Source organism: Triturus cristatus, chromosome 4_2 (genome assembly GCF_964204655.1).
Source record: "Triturus cristatus chromosome 4_2, aTriCri1.1, whole genome shotgun sequence".
NCBI lineage: Eukaryota > Metazoa > Chordata > Amphibia > Caudata > Salamandridae > Triturus > Triturus cristatus.
In genome coordinates this window covers 556,530,764-556,551,210 of record NC_140586.1, presented here as the reverse complement: position 1 = coordinate 556,551,210, position 20,447 = coordinate 556,530,764, and the positions used below count along the sequence as shown (strand labels likewise).

At 48.3% G+C, this 20,447-nt stretch overlaps 1 protein-coding gene across 3 annotated transcripts in view; it reads right to left on the bottom strand.

Annotated features, from left to right (window-relative positions):
* Positions 1 to 20,447, bottom strand: part of RPAP2 (RNA polymerase II associated protein 2) — a 583,455-nt gene that overhangs the window by 527,993 nt on the left and 35,015 nt on the right. For all 3 annotated transcript variants that reach the window (XM_085602183.1, XM_085602184.1, XM_085602185.1), the window contains exon 2: positions 15,608 to 15,653. In XM_085602183.1, the coding sequence (XP_085458309.1) occupies positions 15,608 to 15,653 (46 nt within the window). The remainder of the gene's footprint in view (positions 1 to 15,607; positions 15,654 to 20,447) is intronic.

Here is a 20,447-nt window from a genome sequence, read left to right as displayed (position 1 = left end):
ACATGCCTGGGGCACACAAGGAGTCCCATGCATAGTCCAGTTCAAAGCGGTGCTGGGGCACTCCAGCCCCAGTCCTGGCGCGAAACTGGACAAAGGGAAGGGGGTGTAACCACCCCCCTCCCAGGTCCCACCCATAAGGCGTGACCTAGCAGGCAACCCAGCCCCCCAGATTAGTATAAGAGTGGTAGCTGGGTCCCAGGAAATTAGATTATCCTGAACCTGCAACTTGAACAGAAACTCTGGACCTTCGACATTCGACGAAAGAAGAAGACTGAAGAATCTCCCTTGTGGCCAAGGAGTGGCTACCCTGTGCAAACAGGCACCATCAAGAGACTTACCCTTTGCTTTGCTGAAGTTCTACGAGGGACCGACTGCAGAGCCTGACCAGAGCCTCGACTTCCAGACTGCTCCGACCCTGATCCACATCCACAGCCGAGCTGAGATCCGTGGAGGCGACGTGGGACCGGCTACCTGGGAAAAGTGGCGAGTATCTTCCAGCGCAGCTTCTGAGGCACCCTCGGAGTTGTGCACCGGGGATTGAGAAGCCCCAACCCCAAGCACCATCTGCACCGAAGATCAGCCCCCCCACACTCCACGAGTCCTGCGTGGGGCCCTTCTGCATTTTCCTGCTTGCCGCGTCTGTCCGGTCACTGGCCCGTTGGCTAGTAACCTTTGCGACGACACACCTGTAACTTTCGACTGCTGGTTTGGCTCCTCCAGACTGGCTCCTGCTCTTCTGAAAAAGAGAAGCACCCCAGACCTTCCTGGTCTGCACCAGAAGCAAGTCCTCCATTCTTCGTGGGTTCCGCTTGCCAAGGCTTGGTGAGTCCTAGTTCGACTTCGACGCCGCCGACAGCAAGAGCCTTCGTGGGACAGCTCGCCTCCTGGTCCTGGTCGTCCTTGACGTCTCCTGGTACCCGTGGCTGCTGCGACAAGCTTCACCTCTTCACCTGCAATCTCTCGACATCGCCTGGTTCCTTCCTTGTTCCACGTGGTCACTGGCTAGTGACCCAGACTCTGTCCCTTCTGCTTGCAGGTATCCTTCCTTCTTGATCCCAGCCTTGGGATCCACCGGACACTCTTCACTGACTGCCTGTCAGCATCTTTCCTTCAGGCATCCATAGGAGTCGACGACGAAACCCGACGCAACTTCACACCTATGCACCCGCAGCCCGTGGGCTAGGTAACTTGGGTACTCCGGTGCTCATCAGGGTATTGACTATCCTAGTATCTAGTTCTCAAGTCTCAACTTCCTAGTTACTCCAGAAGTGTCCTAAATCTTAATAATTCTAAACTGTACTATTTCTATCAATTATACGCATTACGCGCGAGTGTTTCCACTCTGCACCTGAATCCCGTGGGCCTCCCACTTCCTAACCTTTGGTAGAGTAGTGTAGCCCCAGCGATTCCCTAGGCCTAGGCCTATCCTATTTCCGTGGCAGTGGTCCTTATACCACTTACTTAGTATATGGTTTGCGTGGCCCCTAGGGCCTAACTGTATTACTTACCTGTGTGACTTAATGTATGCTTGAATAAGACTGTGTTGTACTTACCTCGAATCTCATAAAGAGTGCTGAGGGTTTGACTAGAATAAATACACTTTATTTTATATATATATCTGTTGTGGTGTCCTTTCATTTGGTATTCAAGGGGTTGCAAATGGTATAACAGCTGGCTTCACATGCAATTCAGAGTTTAGCCTAAGACTGCTCTTGTCCATGCTACCACTAGGATAGCTGGTCTATAAGGTTGACTTTACAACCAATCACCATAAGGGTTGTTTGGACTGATATAAGGTGTACACTAGAACTAGTGACATCATACATCAGGCCAACTTCTCACAAGGATGAATGAGAGAGAGAGTGAAAGGTATATTTACGAATGAGCATGAAGTGAGAGCATGCGAATACGTTATTACACTTCCGAAAGATATGGCGATTTTTAAAGCTACAAGTTTGATCATGAGGGAATGACACAGGTGTTGGATCAATAACAACAACGCACACCTAAGAGTGAAAGGTGATAGGATGCGGCATAATGCCGCCACTACAATGGGCATAATACGAACACGAGCGTTTGATAAACGAAGTGTGTTTTCACTCGCCACCTCCGCGTTTGTGGTGGGAAAACTGTTCACCACAGTTCAGTGAACACGAACGCATGTAGATATGAACAATCTAGAACTCTATATACAACGTGTGGTATATTTTTTTCTTTTCTTTTTCTCTTCCTAGATGGAGTGATTACGTGAGAATAATTTGTCTTAAAAAATCAATAAGGAGCGCTAGTTGCCCTTATAACAAGTAGTATAGGGAAATTCTCTTTATTACTCATACCAGGGGGCACATTACTCCGCCCTGAAGAAAGTCCAGCACCCTTTATGGGGCTTACAAGGACTGAAACATGTTGGCTATAGGGTCTTTGGACCATAATATCCCTACTGACCCTTACTTAGTATTTTATTATCACCCCCAGCAGATCCAAGAATAAAGGGAAACTGGGATCTGTTGGTGGGCTTTTAATCTTTATCCCCCTGGCCAAAAATATCTTCCTAAGAGCTCCCTGAAAGACGGTTGAGCCCACCCTGACTTCTAGGCGTCGGGGTGTCCCTATGATGAAGCATGACACCACTAGGGTGTGTGAGGGAATATAAAACAAAAGGATTTGCCTCCTTCCCCACTCAATAGTGGTGCCCTATAGTGACTTCACGCAGGGATCTCCACACTATCAGAATTCCAGGATTGTTCAAATGGATCCAACCACTCATTAGCGAGTCGGTAGTGTGGAGTACTTTGTGGTAAAGCAGTGTTAAAACACGGGAGGGTGCACTCCCCTCTTTAGTTCCTCTCGGCCCCCCCGTAAGTCTGGAAGCCTTTCCTACATACATTGTGCATTACATTAGCAGGTTCCCCAGAAGGGTGATACAAGTGAACTGCCTCAAGCTCTATAGTGATAGAGCTGATGTAATCATGCTGATGGTTACTGATGAGGATCAGGAGACAGAGAGTTAGCCTCTCCCTGACCTCCTCTCTTACAGCCCCAAAGATGGGTCAGTGGATGGAGTAGTCTACTCAGACACCCTCTCTGCCCAACAGCAAGCTGATTGCAGACATGTTCTACAACAGTATGCACAGCTCTTTTCCCTGACCCTTGGTCAGAGACCCTGGCGTAACCATGATGTAGACACTAGAGGCAGCTTGCCTGTCAAAAAACTAAAATCTATTGCCAGTCTGAATAAGTCAATAAAAGCATCAAGGCTGAAGTCAGCAAGATGCTGGAGTTGGGGTCATTGAGCCTTCTGAGAGTCCCTGGGCCAGCCCAGTGGTCTAAGTCCCCAAACCTCATCCACAGGGTGGAAAGAGAGAACTTAGGTTTTGGGTGGACTACATAGGCCTCAATTCTGTCACCAAGACAGATGCCCAAGCTATCCCCAGGGCTGATGAATTGATAGATAAGTTAGGGGCTGCCAAATACCTAAGTAGACTTTGACTTGGCATGGCCACCTGATGGGCACTTCCAGTTTATTGTGATGCCCTTTGGTCTACAGAATACCCCTGCCACCTTCCAAAGGTTGGTGAATCAAGCCCTTGCTGGGTTGGAAGGCTTTAGTGCAGCATATCTTGATGATATTGCGGTGTTTAGCTCTTCCTGTCAGGATCACCTGGTCCACCTGGGGAAGGTTTTACAAGCCGTGCAAGCTGCAAGCCTATCAAGGCATCCAAGTGCCAGATAGGGAAGGGAACTGTTGTGTACTTGGGCCACCTTGTGGGTGAAGGCCAAATCCAAACCCTTCAATCCAAAATCCTGACCATTGTGGACTTGGAAGCTCCAACAACCCAGGCCCAAGTCAGGGCATTTCTTGGCTTGACTGGGTACCATAGGAGGTTAGTGAAGGGATATGGGTCCATTGTGACTCCCCTCACAGAACTCATCTCCAACAAGATTGCCAAGAAAGTGAACTAGACATTGGCTGTCAAAAGGCTTTTGGCACTCTAAAAGAGGCAATGTGCTCAGCACCAATTTCCAAGGCTCCAGTTTACTCCAAGCAGTTCATAGTTCAGACTGATGCATCTAAGCTGGGGATAGGAGCGGTCCTATTCCAGACTAATGATGATGGACAAGACCAACCTGTTGCTTTCCTAAGCAGAAGGCTATTCCCCAGAGAGCAGCGTTGAAGTGCCATTCAGAGGGAGGCCTTTGCTGCGGTTTGGTCCCTGAAGAAGCTGAGCCCATACATGTTTGGTACTCACTTTCTAGTTTAAACTGACCACAGACCTCTCAGATGGCTAATGCAGATGAAAGGAGAAAACCCAAAACTTTTGAGGTGGTCCATATCCCTATAGGGCATGGACTTTACAGTGGAACATAGACCTGGGACTGCTCATGCCAATGCAGATGGCCTTTCCAGAGGTTTCCACTCAAATGAAGACTCTCTAGGGAAAGGTTAGTCTCATTCTCTTTCGTTTGGGAGGAGCTGTGTGTAGGAAAGTGCCCCCTTTTGCATGGTTACCCCCCACTTTTTGCCTGACATATGATGCAACCTGACTTTAGGTGCCCTAGGTCCCTGCCAATCAGGTTCCAAGGGCCTGTGTTATTTCCTAAGACTGTACCTATGTATCCACAATTGGCACATCCCTGGCCACAGGTAAGCCTCTTGTGAAAGTATGGGTACCAAGGGCACTGTGACCAGGGAAGGTCTCTCAGGGCTGAAGTACCTAATGTTCCACCCTTAGAGACCCTCCACCTTAACCCACCCACACACACTGCCACTGCAGGCTGTGTGTTTTGGTATGGAGAAAAGTGAAGAGTCGACATGGCACACATCCCTTTGTGATATGCCTGCAATCCACTGCCTGATGTCTAGGTAAGTCATCCCTCTAGCAGGGTGCACTAGCCCTAAAGTGCGAATAAATAGGCATGAGCCCTGTACCCCTAGAGTGTCTAAGCCCATTCTTGGACATTGTAAGTGTAGTAAAAACTGGGAAGTTTGGTAGCAAACTTTCCAGCACATTAAACCCACACTGATGACAGTATGGGATTTAGAGATGCTCCCTGAAAATCGACCAGCGCTGGTGTGGTTCCTGAATGGCTGCCTGCCATTTGCTACAACCAGACAGGCCTCTGCGCTCTGGATCCAGAAACAAAGCCTATCTTGGGCAGAGGTATCATGCCTCCTACCCAGGATGGGCTGAGTCCACGAAAGGGCCTTTGGATGCTGACACTGCCTTTTGCTGCCCCCAGAAACTGGCTCTCACCAGTTCTGGTCCCCACTTTGGGTGGGAGAATTGGCAGGAAAACCAAGCTAGGAAGAGAGGTGTTCCCACCTTTGCCAACCCCACCCCTCAGGTGGGGGAGGCGAGGGGAAGCACACATCTCAGTCCCCTCCACCTTGAAGATGAGAGGACTCAGCCAATTAGGGAGAGGCTCATGCCCCTTCCCAATGGAGGTTGGCATAATAGGCAGTGTACCCACCCTAGAAAGGGACCCAGTGGTACTGACCTGCACACCCCTTTAACACCCCTAAATCTAGTAGTTCGGGGCAACCCTGAACCTTACATCCTCAAATTTGAGGAAGAAAGAAGAAGGACAGAAAAGCTGTGCTGACACAGGGAGAAGTAGAGGACACCAACTGCCTTGGCCCCAGCCCTACCGGCCTGTCCCAGCAGCCAGCAACCCTCAGAGCTCAGAGGACCTGCCCTGTGACCTTCCCCATGAGCACCAGAGTTGCTCAAACAAAGACTCATCTCCAGAATCTGGATTCCATTGACTCTGCGATTCTGCACCACTCTGCACCCGACGCCCACAGCCCGAGTTCGAGTTCAAGTGGCCCAACACCCAAGGAGGTCTCCCTAGCAATCCTGACCTGGGATCTGGTGATCCCCAAACTCCCTCAAGATTCCCGATGACGCCTGCAGCCTCAACCTGAAGGGTCTCCCCGACTGCGACCGGAGTTGGTAAGAAAAACCTGACACAACCAAAAGGTGTCCAGGCATCCCTCCAGATCCCAACTTACCTCTCCAGCCGGTGGTTGCATTCAGGAAGTCTCCCTGCCCGAGCCTGCAGCATCTTTCCGAAAACAAAGGTCTCCATTGGAAAGCACAGGGTCCCCGACGTCCGTTTTGCACCCTGCCGCCAGAGTGCCACTGGCAGAGCAGCTCCTGTGCTGGTCGTTGGCCCCTGAAGTGCTGACCCCATACCCAGGAGTTTGGCTCCCACAACCGAGTGACCTGTTCGTCAGCAGTTCCTAACCAAAGGCCCCCTTAGTGCCATTGGCGAACGTTGGGCCCCTGCACTCTGCACTCTGCACTCAGCCGTCCCAGTGCTGCTAGTGTTGCAACTCTAGCCCCCATCTAGACCTTGGGGAACCTTGGCCTAACCCCCAAAACTCACCCTTGCAAGTCGTGCACTTACCTTCAAAACTGCTAACACTTTTTTCCCATAGAAACCCATGTAAAGAGATTTTGGGCCAATAAAAAAGGTCTAAGTGTTTAACTGTGTTGTATGAAGAAAAGGAATTTCTATTGCAAAGTATAAAAAGCCATACTTACCTCGTATGTAGAGAACCTAAGTTGTGGTATCTAGGCTTACCACCCCCAGTACTCAAAGTAATCCTGAAGTAGCTAAAAAGTAATCTGAAAGTACTGTATGATACAAACTGCACCTAAAAGTGATACAAATCTGTAGCAACTGGACTTTCTGGTACAACTGCATTTGAAAGTATATTTTACTCACCTGTGCCAAGTCATGCTTGGGTCTAAAATAAAACATATGTATATCTTTTTTCTACTTACCACATTGATCTGGATTCTATCTCTGAGTGTGTGTATCAGTCCTTGATTGAGTGAATACAATAAATGCTTAACACACAGTCTGGATAAGAGTAACTGCTTGCCCACACTACCACAGAAAGAGCTGTTAGTACCCAAGTTATCCTCTGCTATACCTCTGGGGCCTACCTGGACTCTGTGCACATTATACCTTACTTTGTTATAGTATATACAGGGCCAGCTTCCTACAGACACGTACAGTGATGGGAATATTTTCACAGGTCTGCGATCGTCTCTGGAAGCTTGGTTGGACTGGAGTACCAACAGCCACCTTTTAACCCCTTCGATGCTCATGACGGAGCGGTTCCGTCATGAGCATCGGTTGGGCTGTGCTCATGACGGAACCGCTCCGTCATGGCACCCACCCATGGGGGAAGCGCTGGTGCTCCCCCCCATGGGCAGCCCATCAACACCCCCAGGCAGGTATGGCAGCGTTGCCGACCCCCCCGCCCTCGGCGATCCTGTGACACCAGCTCGCATAGCGCGCGCCAACGTCATCAGGAAGCGCAGGACGCCTGGAAACAATTTGTTTCCAGGCGTCCAGACGAGCGAGGGGTGAGTTTTGGTGCTCCGGTGGGCCGGGGGGGGGGGGGGCCAGATCCTCACGTATTCAGGCATCGGGGAGAGGAAACAGTGTTTCCTCTCCCCTGATGTCTCAAAGCAGGGCATTCCTGCTGCACGATCGCGCACAGCGTTGCGATATTGCAGCATGAATGCCCCCACTAGACACCAGGGATGTCTTTTTTGCAAAAAGGAAGCGACCCCTTGGGCAAGGGTCGCTTCCTATGGGGGCAAATTTAATTTAAGACTTATCTGCTCCCCCTGGGGACAGATCGGCCGATTTTTTGGCTGTTTCTGGCCCCAGGGGGAGAAGAAAAGCCCACTAGAGCCAGGGAATTGTTTTGTTATTAAATTGGAGGCGACCCCTTGGGCAAGGGTCACTTCCAGGAGCCAAATTTTATTTAAAAGTTTATTCTAGAGTTACCCGGTGGACACCCACAAATCTGTAAGAGATGAAGAAGTTCTTGGGTTTAACTTTTTTAATGGGCTTTGTAAGGAAGCCATCAATGTCTTCATATTGGTCTACTAGTCCCTTTATGGCAACTGCAATATTTCCGGCAGTCATGAGTCGTGATAGGTATTTGCTTGTGCTTCGGATGGTGCATTTTGTCGATAATGGTTTAGCGTTGCTACGAGATCACCCTGAGTGTGACCGTCTTTTTAAGATTCGGCCGGTCATTGATCACTTTGTAGATTGATTTTCTGAGATCTATGCTCCAGGGAAAGAAATAGCAGTGGATGAGTCTTTGGTCTGGTTCAAGAGCCGCTTGGTTTTTAGGCAATACATTCCTAGTAAGAGGGCACGCTATAGAATTAAGCTGTATATGCTGTGTGACAGTAGGACTGGTTATGTCTCTAATTTCAGAGTGTACACCGGTAAGGAATACAGGATTAACCCCCCTGGTTGTCCGTCCACTTTTGGAGTGACTGAGAAAATTGTGTGGGAACTTGTTAGAGGACTTTTTAACAAAGGTCACCATTTATATGTAGATAACTTCTACACTGGTGTGCGGTTGTTCAGGGAATAGGCCAAAGTGGACACTGTTGCTTGTGGCACAATTTGTTCTAACCGTAAAGGTTTCCCTAGAGAACTAGTTTGTCAAAATCTTGTGCATGGACAGTGCAGTGCGTTGCGTGGGTGGAACTTCTAGCTGTGAAGTTTTCAGATAGGAGAGATGTCTACATGCTGACTACCATCCATGATGAAAGCACTTCACCTGTGACTGTTTGGGGTCAGATTGCTGAAGCGCACACACCTGTGTGCAGTTTAGACTATAAAAGGCACATGGGTGGTGTTGACAGAGTAAATCAGAGGTTGGAACCTTACGCTGCTCTTCGTAAGGCTTACATTTGGTATAAGAAGTTGGCTATCCATCTTTTTCAATTGGCAACCTTTAATGCTTTTGTTGTATTCAAGGATTCTTGTCCTGAGTCAAAGATGACTTTTGCTAAGTTTCAGGAGTCTGTAATAGGCAGCCTTGTTTTAGTGGAACAGGCAAGTGTTTCTAGAGTTGAAGTGGTGGATGATGTGGCTAGATTGAAAGATCGCCACTTTCCTGATCACATTCCTCCTACACCCTCAAAAGACTTTCCCAGTAGGAGATGTAGAGTCTGTTGGCTAAGAGGTACGCGGAAGGAGACTCGTATGTACTGCCCCGAGTGTTCTTCTAACCCTGGGCTGTTTGTGCCTGTTTGTTTTAGAATGTACCACACGCAAAATTATTTTTGGGAGCATCCACGAGTGGTAAAGTGAACGGCCTGGCCTCTATTGTTTAATATTTTTTGTTCAGTTTCAAGGTTGGCATTTGTGTAGTGTATTTAGTTTCAGATTTTGTGTTAGTAGATTTGTATCTATTTGCAATTTGTTTGTGTTTTCTTATTTGTATAAAAAAAATCCTAAATGTGTTGGCGGTGTGCGTGGAGTGGCGCTTGGCTGGCGGTGTGCATGGACTGGCACTTGGCTGGCGGTGTGTTTGGACTAGCGCTTGGCTGGCGGTGTGCGTAGACTGGCACTTGGCTGGCGGTGTGCGTGGACTGGTGCTTGGCTGGCGGTGTGCGTGAACTGGTGCTTGGCTGGTGGTGTGCGTGGACTGGCGCTTGGCTGGCAGTGTGCGAGTAGTGACTAGCTGCTGGTCACTACACACACTGCTAGCCAAACGCCACTCCACGCAATCCGTGAGCTGGTGTGGTTGCTGTGTTAGGAATGTGGGCGTGTGAAAGTGATGGGCCCTTGAATGGCGCTGTCTGCTGGTGTGAATGTTGTAATGTGCTGGGCCCGCGGCTGGCGGTGTGAATGGTTTTGTATGTGTTACACGTATGAAAGGTGTATGAATGGCCTGTAAAGAGGTTGGTGCCTTGTCATGGCTTTACAGCTCACGAGCTGTGAGTCAATGGTTCAGTTTCTTGTCCTTTCAATTATTAACAGTGCATTTCATTTTTGTGAAATCTCTGGTTAATACAACTGTACATACTGAACCACTCACCCTCGTGCCAAATCCAACCAGTATGTATGTGTGTTTGAGGAATAGGTGGTTGTGCAGAAATATTTGTCTTTTCTGTTTTTGTCAGGCAGGGTGTACCTTGTCCCTTTTTGTGAATGTTGTAATGTGTCGGGTTGTGCCTGGTGGTGTGAATGGTCTTGTGTGTATCATGTATTAAAGGTGTTTGAATGGCCTGTAAAGCGGTTGGTGCCTTCACGTGGCTTTACAGCTCACGAGCTGCGAGTCACTTTTTCAGTTTTTTGTCCTTTCAATTATTGACAGTGCATTTCATCTTTGTGAAATCTATTGTTAATAAAATTTCATATACTGAACAATCACTCACCCTCGTGCCAAATCCAACCAGTATGTGTGTGTGTTTGAGGAATAAATGGCTGTGCAGTAATCGTTGTCTTTTTGCCTCTCTGCCAAGGTGTACATTTCATCTAAGAATAACCTACCAACTGTAGAGTTTGTCGTAAACTAAACACCCATGGGAGTACATGGTGATATCTCTCTTGTGGATCCCAACAAGTTATCTTACCAACAATGTCCTGCAAACCTCAAAATGTGACTGACATTTTCCTTGCTTTATTGGGCTCAAATTTTCACGCTGCAGAAAGTACCAACACATTTCCAGCCCCCCAGCAATTCTCCAAGTATCCCAGTAGAAATGGTACCTCACTTGTATGGGTGGGCCAAGTACCCACGGCAGGGAAGGGCCCAAAACCTATTGAGGCGACATCAAAATTACCCATCACAAACCAACCTGGTTTTGCAAAGGGGGTCCCAAGGGTTTTTGGCCCAGGGCTCGGCGGCCATCTAGGGAAACCTACCAAACCCACACATTTCTGGAAACTAGACACCCGGGGGAGTCCAGCGAGGTATGGCTTGCGTGGGTCCCCCAACATTCTCCTACCCAGAATCCCCTGCAAACCTCAAATTTCGCTGGAAAAAAAAAAATCACTTTTTTCTCACATTCCTATGTGGGAAAGTTTTGGAATCTGCGTGGATCCACAAATTTCCTCCCACCCAGCGTTCCTCCTGGTCTCCCAATAAAAATGGTACCTCACTTGTGTGGGTAGGCATAGTGGCTGCAACAGGATATGGCCCAAATCGTACTGGGAGACTTCAAAATTACCTATAGGAAAACTACCTGGTTTGGGGGGGTTGGGAGGGGGCACCTGAGATTTTGGTCCCGGGCTCGGCGGCCATCTTGGGAAAGTACCAAACCCAAACATTTCTGAAAACTGGACACCCGGGGGAGTCCAATGAGGTATGGCTTGCATGGATCCCCCAAGGTTTTCCTACCCAGAATGCCATGCAAACCTCAAATTTAGCTGAAAAAAACAAATTTTCCACATATTTTTGTGTGGAATCACCGTGCCGGCACAAATGTCATACCCCATAGCGTTCTCCTTAGTGTCCCGAGTAAAATGATTACAGGACAGCTATTCTATGACCAAAGGAACTGCAGACACTGGTGTGCACAACATAGCAAACCAATGTTCTTCCCATTCCAAGACTAGAATGATAATGAAAGGCATATGAAAAATAAAGCAAGCAATGACAAATTAATAGGTCTCTGTAGTGAAAACAATGGGTTTTTCCAATGCTTTTTTTGTAAGATAGCCACACGGCTGTTCATACAATAAAAAACCATTTACTTTCTGCCCAACGTGCAGGAGCACTCGCTGGTGGCCGTCTTGACATGGGTGACAACCTATTTTTTTTAAATGCTAGTCTATAGCACAGTAGGAACAAAAATAAATAAATTAATAATAATTTTAACAGGGAGGCACATAAAACAAGCATTTGCAATGCAATAGGTCTCGCATTTATAAGAGTTTGAGCTATTGGCATTGTAAAATTACAATGCCTTTTATTTATGTTTTGGTTTTAAAACAAAAGGCATTGTCATTTACAATGTCAGTAGCATAAACTCGCATAAAAGCAGTGTGTGGAGTGCAGCAGTGTGCGGCGTGCAGCAGTGTGCGGCGTGCAGCAGTGTGCGGCGTGCAGCAGTGTCTCGTGTAGCAGTGTGAGGCATGCAGCACTGTGGCGTGCAGCAGTGTGCGGCGTGCAGCAGTGTGCTGCGTGCAGCAGTGTCGTGCAGCATGCAGCAGTGAGTAATGCAGCAGTGTGCAGCAGTGAGTAATGCAGCAGTGTGCCAGGTGCAGCAGTGTTTGCCGTGCAGCAATGTTTCGTGCAGCAGTGTGAGGCGTGCAGCAGTGTGAGGCGTGCAGCAGTGTGAGGCGTGCAGCAGTGACGTGTGGAGGGTGAGGAGAGACACGTGTGGAGGGTGAGGAGAAACACGTGTGGAGGGTGAGGAGAGACACGTGTGGAGGGTGAGGAGAGACACGTGTGGAGGGTGAGGAGAGACACGTGTGGAGGGTGAGGAGAGTGAGGAGAGACACGTGTGGAGGGTGAGGAGAGTGAGGAGAGACACGTGTGGAGGGTAAGGAGAGGCGTGGAGGGTGAGGAGAGACACGTGGAGGGTGAGTTGGAGGGTGAGGAGAGACGGAGGTGGAGGGTGAGGAGAGACGGAGGTGGAGGGTGAGGAGAGACGGAGGTGGAGGGTGAGGAGAGACGGAGGTTGAGGGTGAGGAGAGACGGAGGTGGAGGGTGAGGAGAGATGGAGGTGGAGGGTGAGGAGAGACCGAGGTGGAGGGTGAGGAGAGACCGAGGTGGAGGGTGAGGAGAGACCGAGGTGGAGGGTAAGGAGAGACCGAGGTGGAGGGTAAGGAGAGACCGAGGTGGAGGGTAAGGAGAGACCGAGGTGGAAGGGAATCAGAAGTGGAGGAGAGAGAGAGGTGGAGGGTGAGGAGAGACAGTGGTGGAGTGGGGGGGAGGGGAGGATATCACTTTTACTTCCTCTCCTAGTGTAAGGTAACGCCCCCACCCCACAGGCCCTGCCGGGGCCGAGAGCAGATCACTGTTCGCATCAGCCGTCACCCGAGACCGCTCCTTACTTGTTGGTAAATAGAGGTTCACTATCTGTTGATAATGGGATTCACTTGGGGGGCTGACTTACCTCCTCCACCCCCAGGGCCAACACTGAGAAGGCATCAGAGACCTGGTGCTGCCTATGCTGCAGTACTGCGAGAGAGCGGGATGGGGGGGGGCAGAGGAAGAGGAGTGGGGTTAGAGAAGGGACAGGTGGGGAGAGAAAGAGGAGAGAAGGGATAGACAGAAAAGGTGCAAAAAAAGAATAAGAGAGAGTAAAGAGGAGAGTTGGGGAAAATGAAAACATTACGAGAGAACATGTAGCAAAGAGGTGGAGAGAGAAGATGGGAGAGAGTAAGGACGCAGCCAAGAGATAGGGCAGAGACAAAAAGAATCGAAACAATACAAAAGTATTTTCCAAACTCGTAAATAACCACGGGCCAAACAACTGATCTGCAATGAAGCATCCGATTCCGGTATATCATGACGTTATAAAGGAACATCTGTTCCTAGCTGTAAAACGGTACCAAGGCATTTGCAGCTGAGAATGAAAGATGCAGGGTTCCAGCCTGAACTCCCGCGTTGAGTTCCGGCAATGGTTCAACATCCTGTTATCCTGGGCAGATCAATAATTGTCCCCATGTCTAAAACAAGCCAAATGTGAAATGTCCTCTACTGACAGACAAGTTGTGACTTACAGACGGAGCCTGCATGTGCCTCGACAGAACAGGTCTTCAAGCCACAATTGAGAAGTCAGCATTAATAAAGCAACACACTTCCTTTTCATTCGATGTTGCAATATGAAAAAAGTCAAGGTGTAAAAGTTGGCAGCGACACCATGGAACCACATCTGACATCGAGAGGGAAAAAAAGAGGGCATGGTATCCGAGCTTCTCCAACGGAAGCAGACACCCTTCTGTTTAGATTCCAACAACTGTAACACTGAACAAAATGGGAATTTCAGCAGACGGCACACCAAAAAAAAAAAACTCTGACTTGTGTTTACAGCAAATGCAAATTATCTGAAGCTATATCAAACAAACAGAAAAAAACAGTTAGGTCAATTCCATAGCATTCAGTGAGAAGAGCACACATCAAATGTATCCTCTTACCAATTAAATCACCCAGGAGGCTCTGAAGAAATAATGTGTAGCGTTAACTGCACTCTACATCCAAGGCCAGAAAATATTTCTTTACCGGTAAGTAATTTAGGACCAGTGAACTAAGTCAGGAAGTCCAGCATAGGAAAGTAAGGTAAAACTTCAAAGGAGCAAAGGCAGGATTACTGCAACAGGGCTTTGGGACAGGGAAAAACTGAATTCGGGACAGGGAGTGGGGTGGGCTTAAAGATAGCAAAATAAAATGCCTCCAACAAAATGAAATACGCGTACGTGGGAAGCGCGTTTTAATGAGCAGTCTTGTAGTTCTGGGAGGCAAGATACAAAGAAACAACAATCAGCATAACTGACAAGAATGGCAAGCATCGGGCTGAAAACAATGTTTCTTAAATTGCCTACGGAGCGGATCGGCAAAGGAAAAAGCTACCTGCGCTGCTCTGGAAACAAAGTAGCAACTTCAAGCGGGAGGCTCAGAGCAGAGAGAATGATACAATGTTGCCGATACACCTAGGAGCAAAAAAGAAAGCTAGTGGTGAAGGAAACTGACTCGCAGGCAATTCCCGGCTACGGCCGGAAAAGAATTACACGTTTGTTCAGGGGGGCGTGGAAACCAGCACAGACAGGAAGCCAAGCGCTGTCCCTGCCTCATGACGCCGATATAAGCAGGTAAAGTAGCGTGTCTGAATACAACTTTTGCGGGGGAGGAGTTGTGTGTGCGCGTGCGTCATCGCGATCGCTCTGAAAGCGAAAGTGATCGCGATGACGCACACGAGTTTTCAAAGTGCTTCTGGCGGCCGGCTGCGCGCGTGCACGATCGCGTGAACGCAAGCGTTAGGCCAGCCAGCAGCACTTTGAAAATCCCACATACAAAATGTCTCTTCGAGCCAGCGCAAGCGCTGGGGCTCAGCGAGACCTAAAAAGAGCAGGATGGGCAGGTGCAGAGGAAGCAACAGAGACTCTGGGGGAAGGGAAGCAACATGGAGAGCAAGGGGGTCATAGGGGCAGAGTCAAGGGGGAGCAGCACACTGGCAAGAGAGCAAGAAAACACATGTTCCCATGGAGTGCATAAAAAAAAAGAAGAAAGTAGTAACCTGCATGAAAGCAACATCTGTAGTGGAAGGAGTCAACCAATCAGAAAACGTGAAACCGAAATGCTAATGGGAGGGAGCAATCCAAGAATAGGGGGGGCATTGAACCAAGAGGGGACTGACAAAAACAAGGCCATCCAATATTGAGTTAGGGTCTGGCCCAAATCCACACTCTATATTTAAAACAATAGTTCTGGTCAATAAACAAGCTAAATCTGCCAGCAGCCAAGACCTAAGAAGTAAGACATTTAAAGAGTCTTTTCGGAATAAGTCATTTAGGAATACTTACATAAAGTGAAATAACAAATGTTACATTAGAGTGCAACTGCCAATCATTCAAATTCTGGGTTTTTTTTTGCTCCAGGGAGTTTCTTGTTTTTGTTAATATTTTAACAATGATTTCACCTTTTCTGTTGCTATCTAGTTCCTTCATGTTAAGAAACACGTGAAAGCATTGAGTGCAAGCATAGAGCTTGCGCTCCACTACGGTAGAACGAACCTCTTGGTGAATAGAGGCAATTCTGATAAAGAAAATTACCAAATTAATACAAAAACAATTAATTATCTCGTTTTACATGTTATCACTGTACCTCTTTGCAGCGTTTTCACTTTTCAAGGCACTGGCCAATCTGCTTCCTAATGAGAACAAACACAACATCGTTATGGCTATTTACTTATCAAATAACCAACAAAAATTTTTTACATAAAAAGAAAAACATTATGCGGAAGTATCTAGGTGTTTCCCCACATAAGCAAACAGACATTTACAACATATTCCTCTGCATATAAGCATTTATTTTCACTGAAGATATGTACCTATCTTTGTGTATTGCTTTGTATAAACATGTAGAATAATTATGTTGTTGTAAATAAATAAAAAAAAAAAATCATCTTTGGTCTACATGTACTTACTTCCATTTTGCATCTATGTACCTTCCATGTACTTGAATCTGTGTGTCTGTTACCTTTCTCCTGAAAAAGCATATCCAATGCACTACCCTATTTCTCATCCTGTACCTCTATCAATATCTTTAATCTATATATACTTACCTCCTTTATGCATCTATATTCTTTCAATGTACTTATGGATCTATATATTTATTTTTCTTCTCATTTTTTTGATACATTTTTATTGTTTGCATACATGACAAACGCCACACATCACGATACAATAAAAGAGCATAGGTATAATTAATCGGCTGAACTGTCCCAGTATGAGATCCTGGCAGAATACAAAAGTGAAACGAGCAGACAATTCCTAGAGAGCTAGACCATCCCTCCCAGCCACTTTCCCCACACCCTACCGTATTTCTTGGGACAGCCACGTGCCTCGGATAAAGTTTTCTCCTGTGTGGCACACCAGTCAACCCCGCTTCGCCAGCCTCTGGAGCTCGGGGGGTCAGAATGTTTCCAGGAGGCAGCAATGTCCCTTTTAGCCACAACCATTGCGGTAATGAGAAACAACTTTTCATTCCTGGACCCATCTAGCCCGTCTGTAATACCCAGGAGTGCATGACGAGGGTCGTGAGGAACCTCCCATCCCAGCACCTCCGAGAGTTCCTCTTCGATATCGCCCCAGAACCAAGCCAGCCGGGGGCAAGCCCATACCATGTGGAAGAAGTCGGCGTGTTCCTGGGCGCATCTGGTGCAGGCGGGGGTTGGGCAAAAACCAGCCCGGTGAAGGCGGGACGGGGTCAGGTAGGCGGCGTGCAAGTAGTAAAGTTGAACCATACGGAGTCTGGCGGAGGCGGTGACAGTCCTAGGAGCCATAAGGGCATCACGCCAGTCCACCGCGTCCAACGCTCCCACCCTTTGTTCACACTGGTGTCGGACCCGGTCTAGGGTGGTTGGGGTGTTATTAATTAGTGTGCGGTAGATGCAGGAGACTTCCCCCCACCCCCCCTGCCCAGGTCGCCGGGAATCCGTGTGCCATCAGGGAGGTGCATATGTAGGGCATGACGCAGCTGTAAATATTTGTAGAATTGGGACTGATGCAAGGAGTATCGGGCACGAAGGTCCACAAAGGAACACATATGACTGCTCGCCAACACGTCACCCAGCTGCGAAATCCCAGAGGTCCCAGGAACGAAAACCCTGCAGTCCACTCACCTCCTTAAGCCAGGTGCCCCGCCAGAGGGGAGAGCACTGAGTTAGCTTACGTGTCCACTGAGTATGCCTCAAAGCGGCACGCCAGGCCAGCAGCACAAAGCGCGTCACCTCTGGTAGTCGGGATGGGATGGGGTCTCCATATAGCATGGAGTGGATGCTAGATAGGTCCAGTGTGTGCAGCTAAAGTCTGTAGGCCGGGTCGGACCAACTCCAGTTGAACCAATCGTGAAGGGAAAAGAGGCGTGTGGCCAAATAGTAAAGATATAAGTGGGTCATCCCCATTCCTCCGTCGAAGGATGGAATCCTACAGGTGTTCAGGGCCAGACGAGTCCTACCCCTCACCCATAGAAACTTAGAGGCCATACTGTCCAGTTCACGAAACCAGGCCCTCGGGAAACAGAAGGGGGTGTTTTGGAGGACATAGAGGAACCTGGGGAGAATCATCATTTTAAACAAGGCAACTCTCCCCATCGGGTTCAAAGGAAGGGTTTGCCATTTTTGGAGATCCGACTTGGCTTTCTTCACGAGAGGAGTAACATTGAGGGCCCAGCCCAGTTCGGGGAGCAGAGTCACCCATATCCCCAAATATTTAAACGATTGGCGCCGGAGAGGTGTGTTGGACTGCCAGTCATAACATTCCCAGGAGAGGTGGAGGAGGACCAGGACCGCCTTGTTGGGGTTCAGCCGGAGGCCGGACGCCCGCTCGAAGGACTGAAGAATACGAAGACAGTGAGGACCGGACCGGGCAGGGTCTGCCAGGTAGAGAAGAACATCATCCGCATAAAGGGCAATCTTGTCGGCCTCCGCGTTGGGCCACTCCCAGCCCTGCACCCGCCTCTCGGACCTTATCAAGGCCGCCAATCAATCAATCAAACATTTGTAGAGCGCACAACATACCCGTGAGGGTCTCAAGGCGCTGGGAGGGGGGGGCGTTACTGATCGAACAGCCATGTCTTAAGTAGCCTCCTGAAGGTCAGCAGGTCTTGGGTCTGTCGTTGGCTCAGTGAGAGTGTGTACCAGGTCTTGGCTGCGAGGTGGGAGAAGGCTCTGCCACCGGTGGTTGTTCTTCGGATGCGCGGGACGGTGGCGAGTGCGAGGTCGGCAGAGCGGAGCTGGCGGTTGGGGATGTAGAAGGTGAGAACAGTATCTAGGAAGCCCCAGTCCACCGAGTCGGAGGCTTTTTCAAAGTCCACCGGAAGGACCGCCAAGTATGGGGAGAGCAGGTGTCGGTGGGCCAGGGCCAGGTGTAGCCGCCGAAGACAATGCCGGGTGCCAGGGGAGGGCATAAACCTGCAGAGATCTGGGTGAACCAATACGGACAAGTGCAGTCGGAGCCGCTGGGCAAGGATCGTGGCAAAAAGGTTTAATTCCGTATTAAGAAGGAAAATGGGGCGATAGTCCGCACACCGCGAGGAGGGTGGTTTGGATTTGGGAAGAACCACAATGGTGGCCATGTCTGTCTCTGGCGGAAAGGAACCCTTGTCCACCGCCTCTTAAAACAACTTGGCGAGGTGTGGCAGGAGGGTCTCGCAGTACAGGGCATAATATTCTTGTGGGAGGCCAACGGGGCCTGGGGTTTTGCCAGAGGAGGTTAGGGTGATCACCTCACCAATCCCAGCACAAGTGATAGAGCGGTCCAGGTCTGCCTGGACAGCAGGGTCCAGACGCAGGAGGTGAGTGTTCCCTGTTGCCAGCAAGTCCTCGAGGGAGAGCGTCGGGGGTCTGGCCATGTAGAGCTGGCGGTAATAGGAAGCAACAGCGTGAGCCATCGTCGGGGGGGGGGGGGGGGGGGGGGAACGGCACACCGACCCATCCGGTTCAACTATTTCAGGGATAATGCGATTCACCCTAGGATAGGTGGCCAATCTGTGCAGGAGGGAGCCCCCACTTTCTTCTAATTTAGCATTTCAAATGCACTACCCTATTTCTAAGCCCATACTTCTCTCAATATATCCTCTGGCCCAACCTTCTGACTCATCTCAAACTTCTTTCTACTACTCTTTCCAAAGCACTACCCTATCTCTCAACCTATACATCTATCAATATATCCTCTACATCCACTCTCTCTTTTATCCCAAACCCCATACCACTACTATGATCCCAAAATAACCCTTTCTATACTCTCTCCTACTCTACCTCTCTTTGCATCATCTGACACCTATTTTACTATACCAATCCCCCAAAACAAACCTTTATAAACTCTCCCCTCGGACTCTTCCCCTCAAAAACCCCTTTTTACTCATCCAAAAGCTGCCTCCTACTGCAATAACCTAAAACAAAAAAAAAGAAAATCTCACTCTTCTGTCCCTCCACTATCCTTTTCAATCAAAATAACAGACAAACATGTTCACTTCTCAATTTCCATATTCCACTATACTAATTCACCACCAATCCTTTATGGGTTCCAGAGTAGCGTGCTACTCGCCAATGAAGCGTTTCAACACCCCATCAGGGTTACTAGCGCTATATCAACGCAAACCTTTTTCCCTTTTCTACCCCTCCCCAACCCTTCTCAATCCAAATAACTGACTAACATATTCGCCGCTCAAATTACTTTCATGTTTTGCCATACTAATTCAACAGTAATCCTTATGGGTTCCAGAGTAGCGTGCTACTCGCCAATAAAGCGCTTCAAAACCCCATCAAGGGGTAGCAAGCGCTATATAAATACAAACCTCTTTCCCTCTTCTATACCACAACCTACCCTTCTCTATCCAAATAACTGAATAACATATCCACCACTCAAATTACTTCATACTTCACTATACTAATTTTTAACACTAATCCTTTATGGGTTCCGGAGTAGCGTCCTACTCGCGAGAAAAGCACTTCAACACCCATCAGGGATAACAGGTGCTACACGAATGTAAACCTTTCTTCCCTTTTATCCGTCCACTACCCTTCTCACTCCAAATAACTGACTAATATCCGCCACTCAAATTACTTTCATATTATATGAAAAGCAACCATCCCATATTGTCTATTATCACAATGTGTGACATCTGTGCACGATTATGACTCTGTAACACTCATTTAAGCAATGATTTTCTGTACGCAATGACCAATTTCTTTGGCTGTATTAATAAATAATAAAATAAAAAAAAGTTAAAAAAAAAAAAATTTACTTTCATATTTCACCACACTAATTCAGCACTAATCCTTTATGGGTTTCCGGAGTAGCGTGCATCAACACCCCATCAGGGGTAACAAGCGCTATATACATACAAACCTTTTTTTTCCCTCTATCCTTCTGCTATCCCTCCGAATCCAAATAACTGACTAACCTATCCACCACTTAAATTTACTTGCATGTTTCACTAT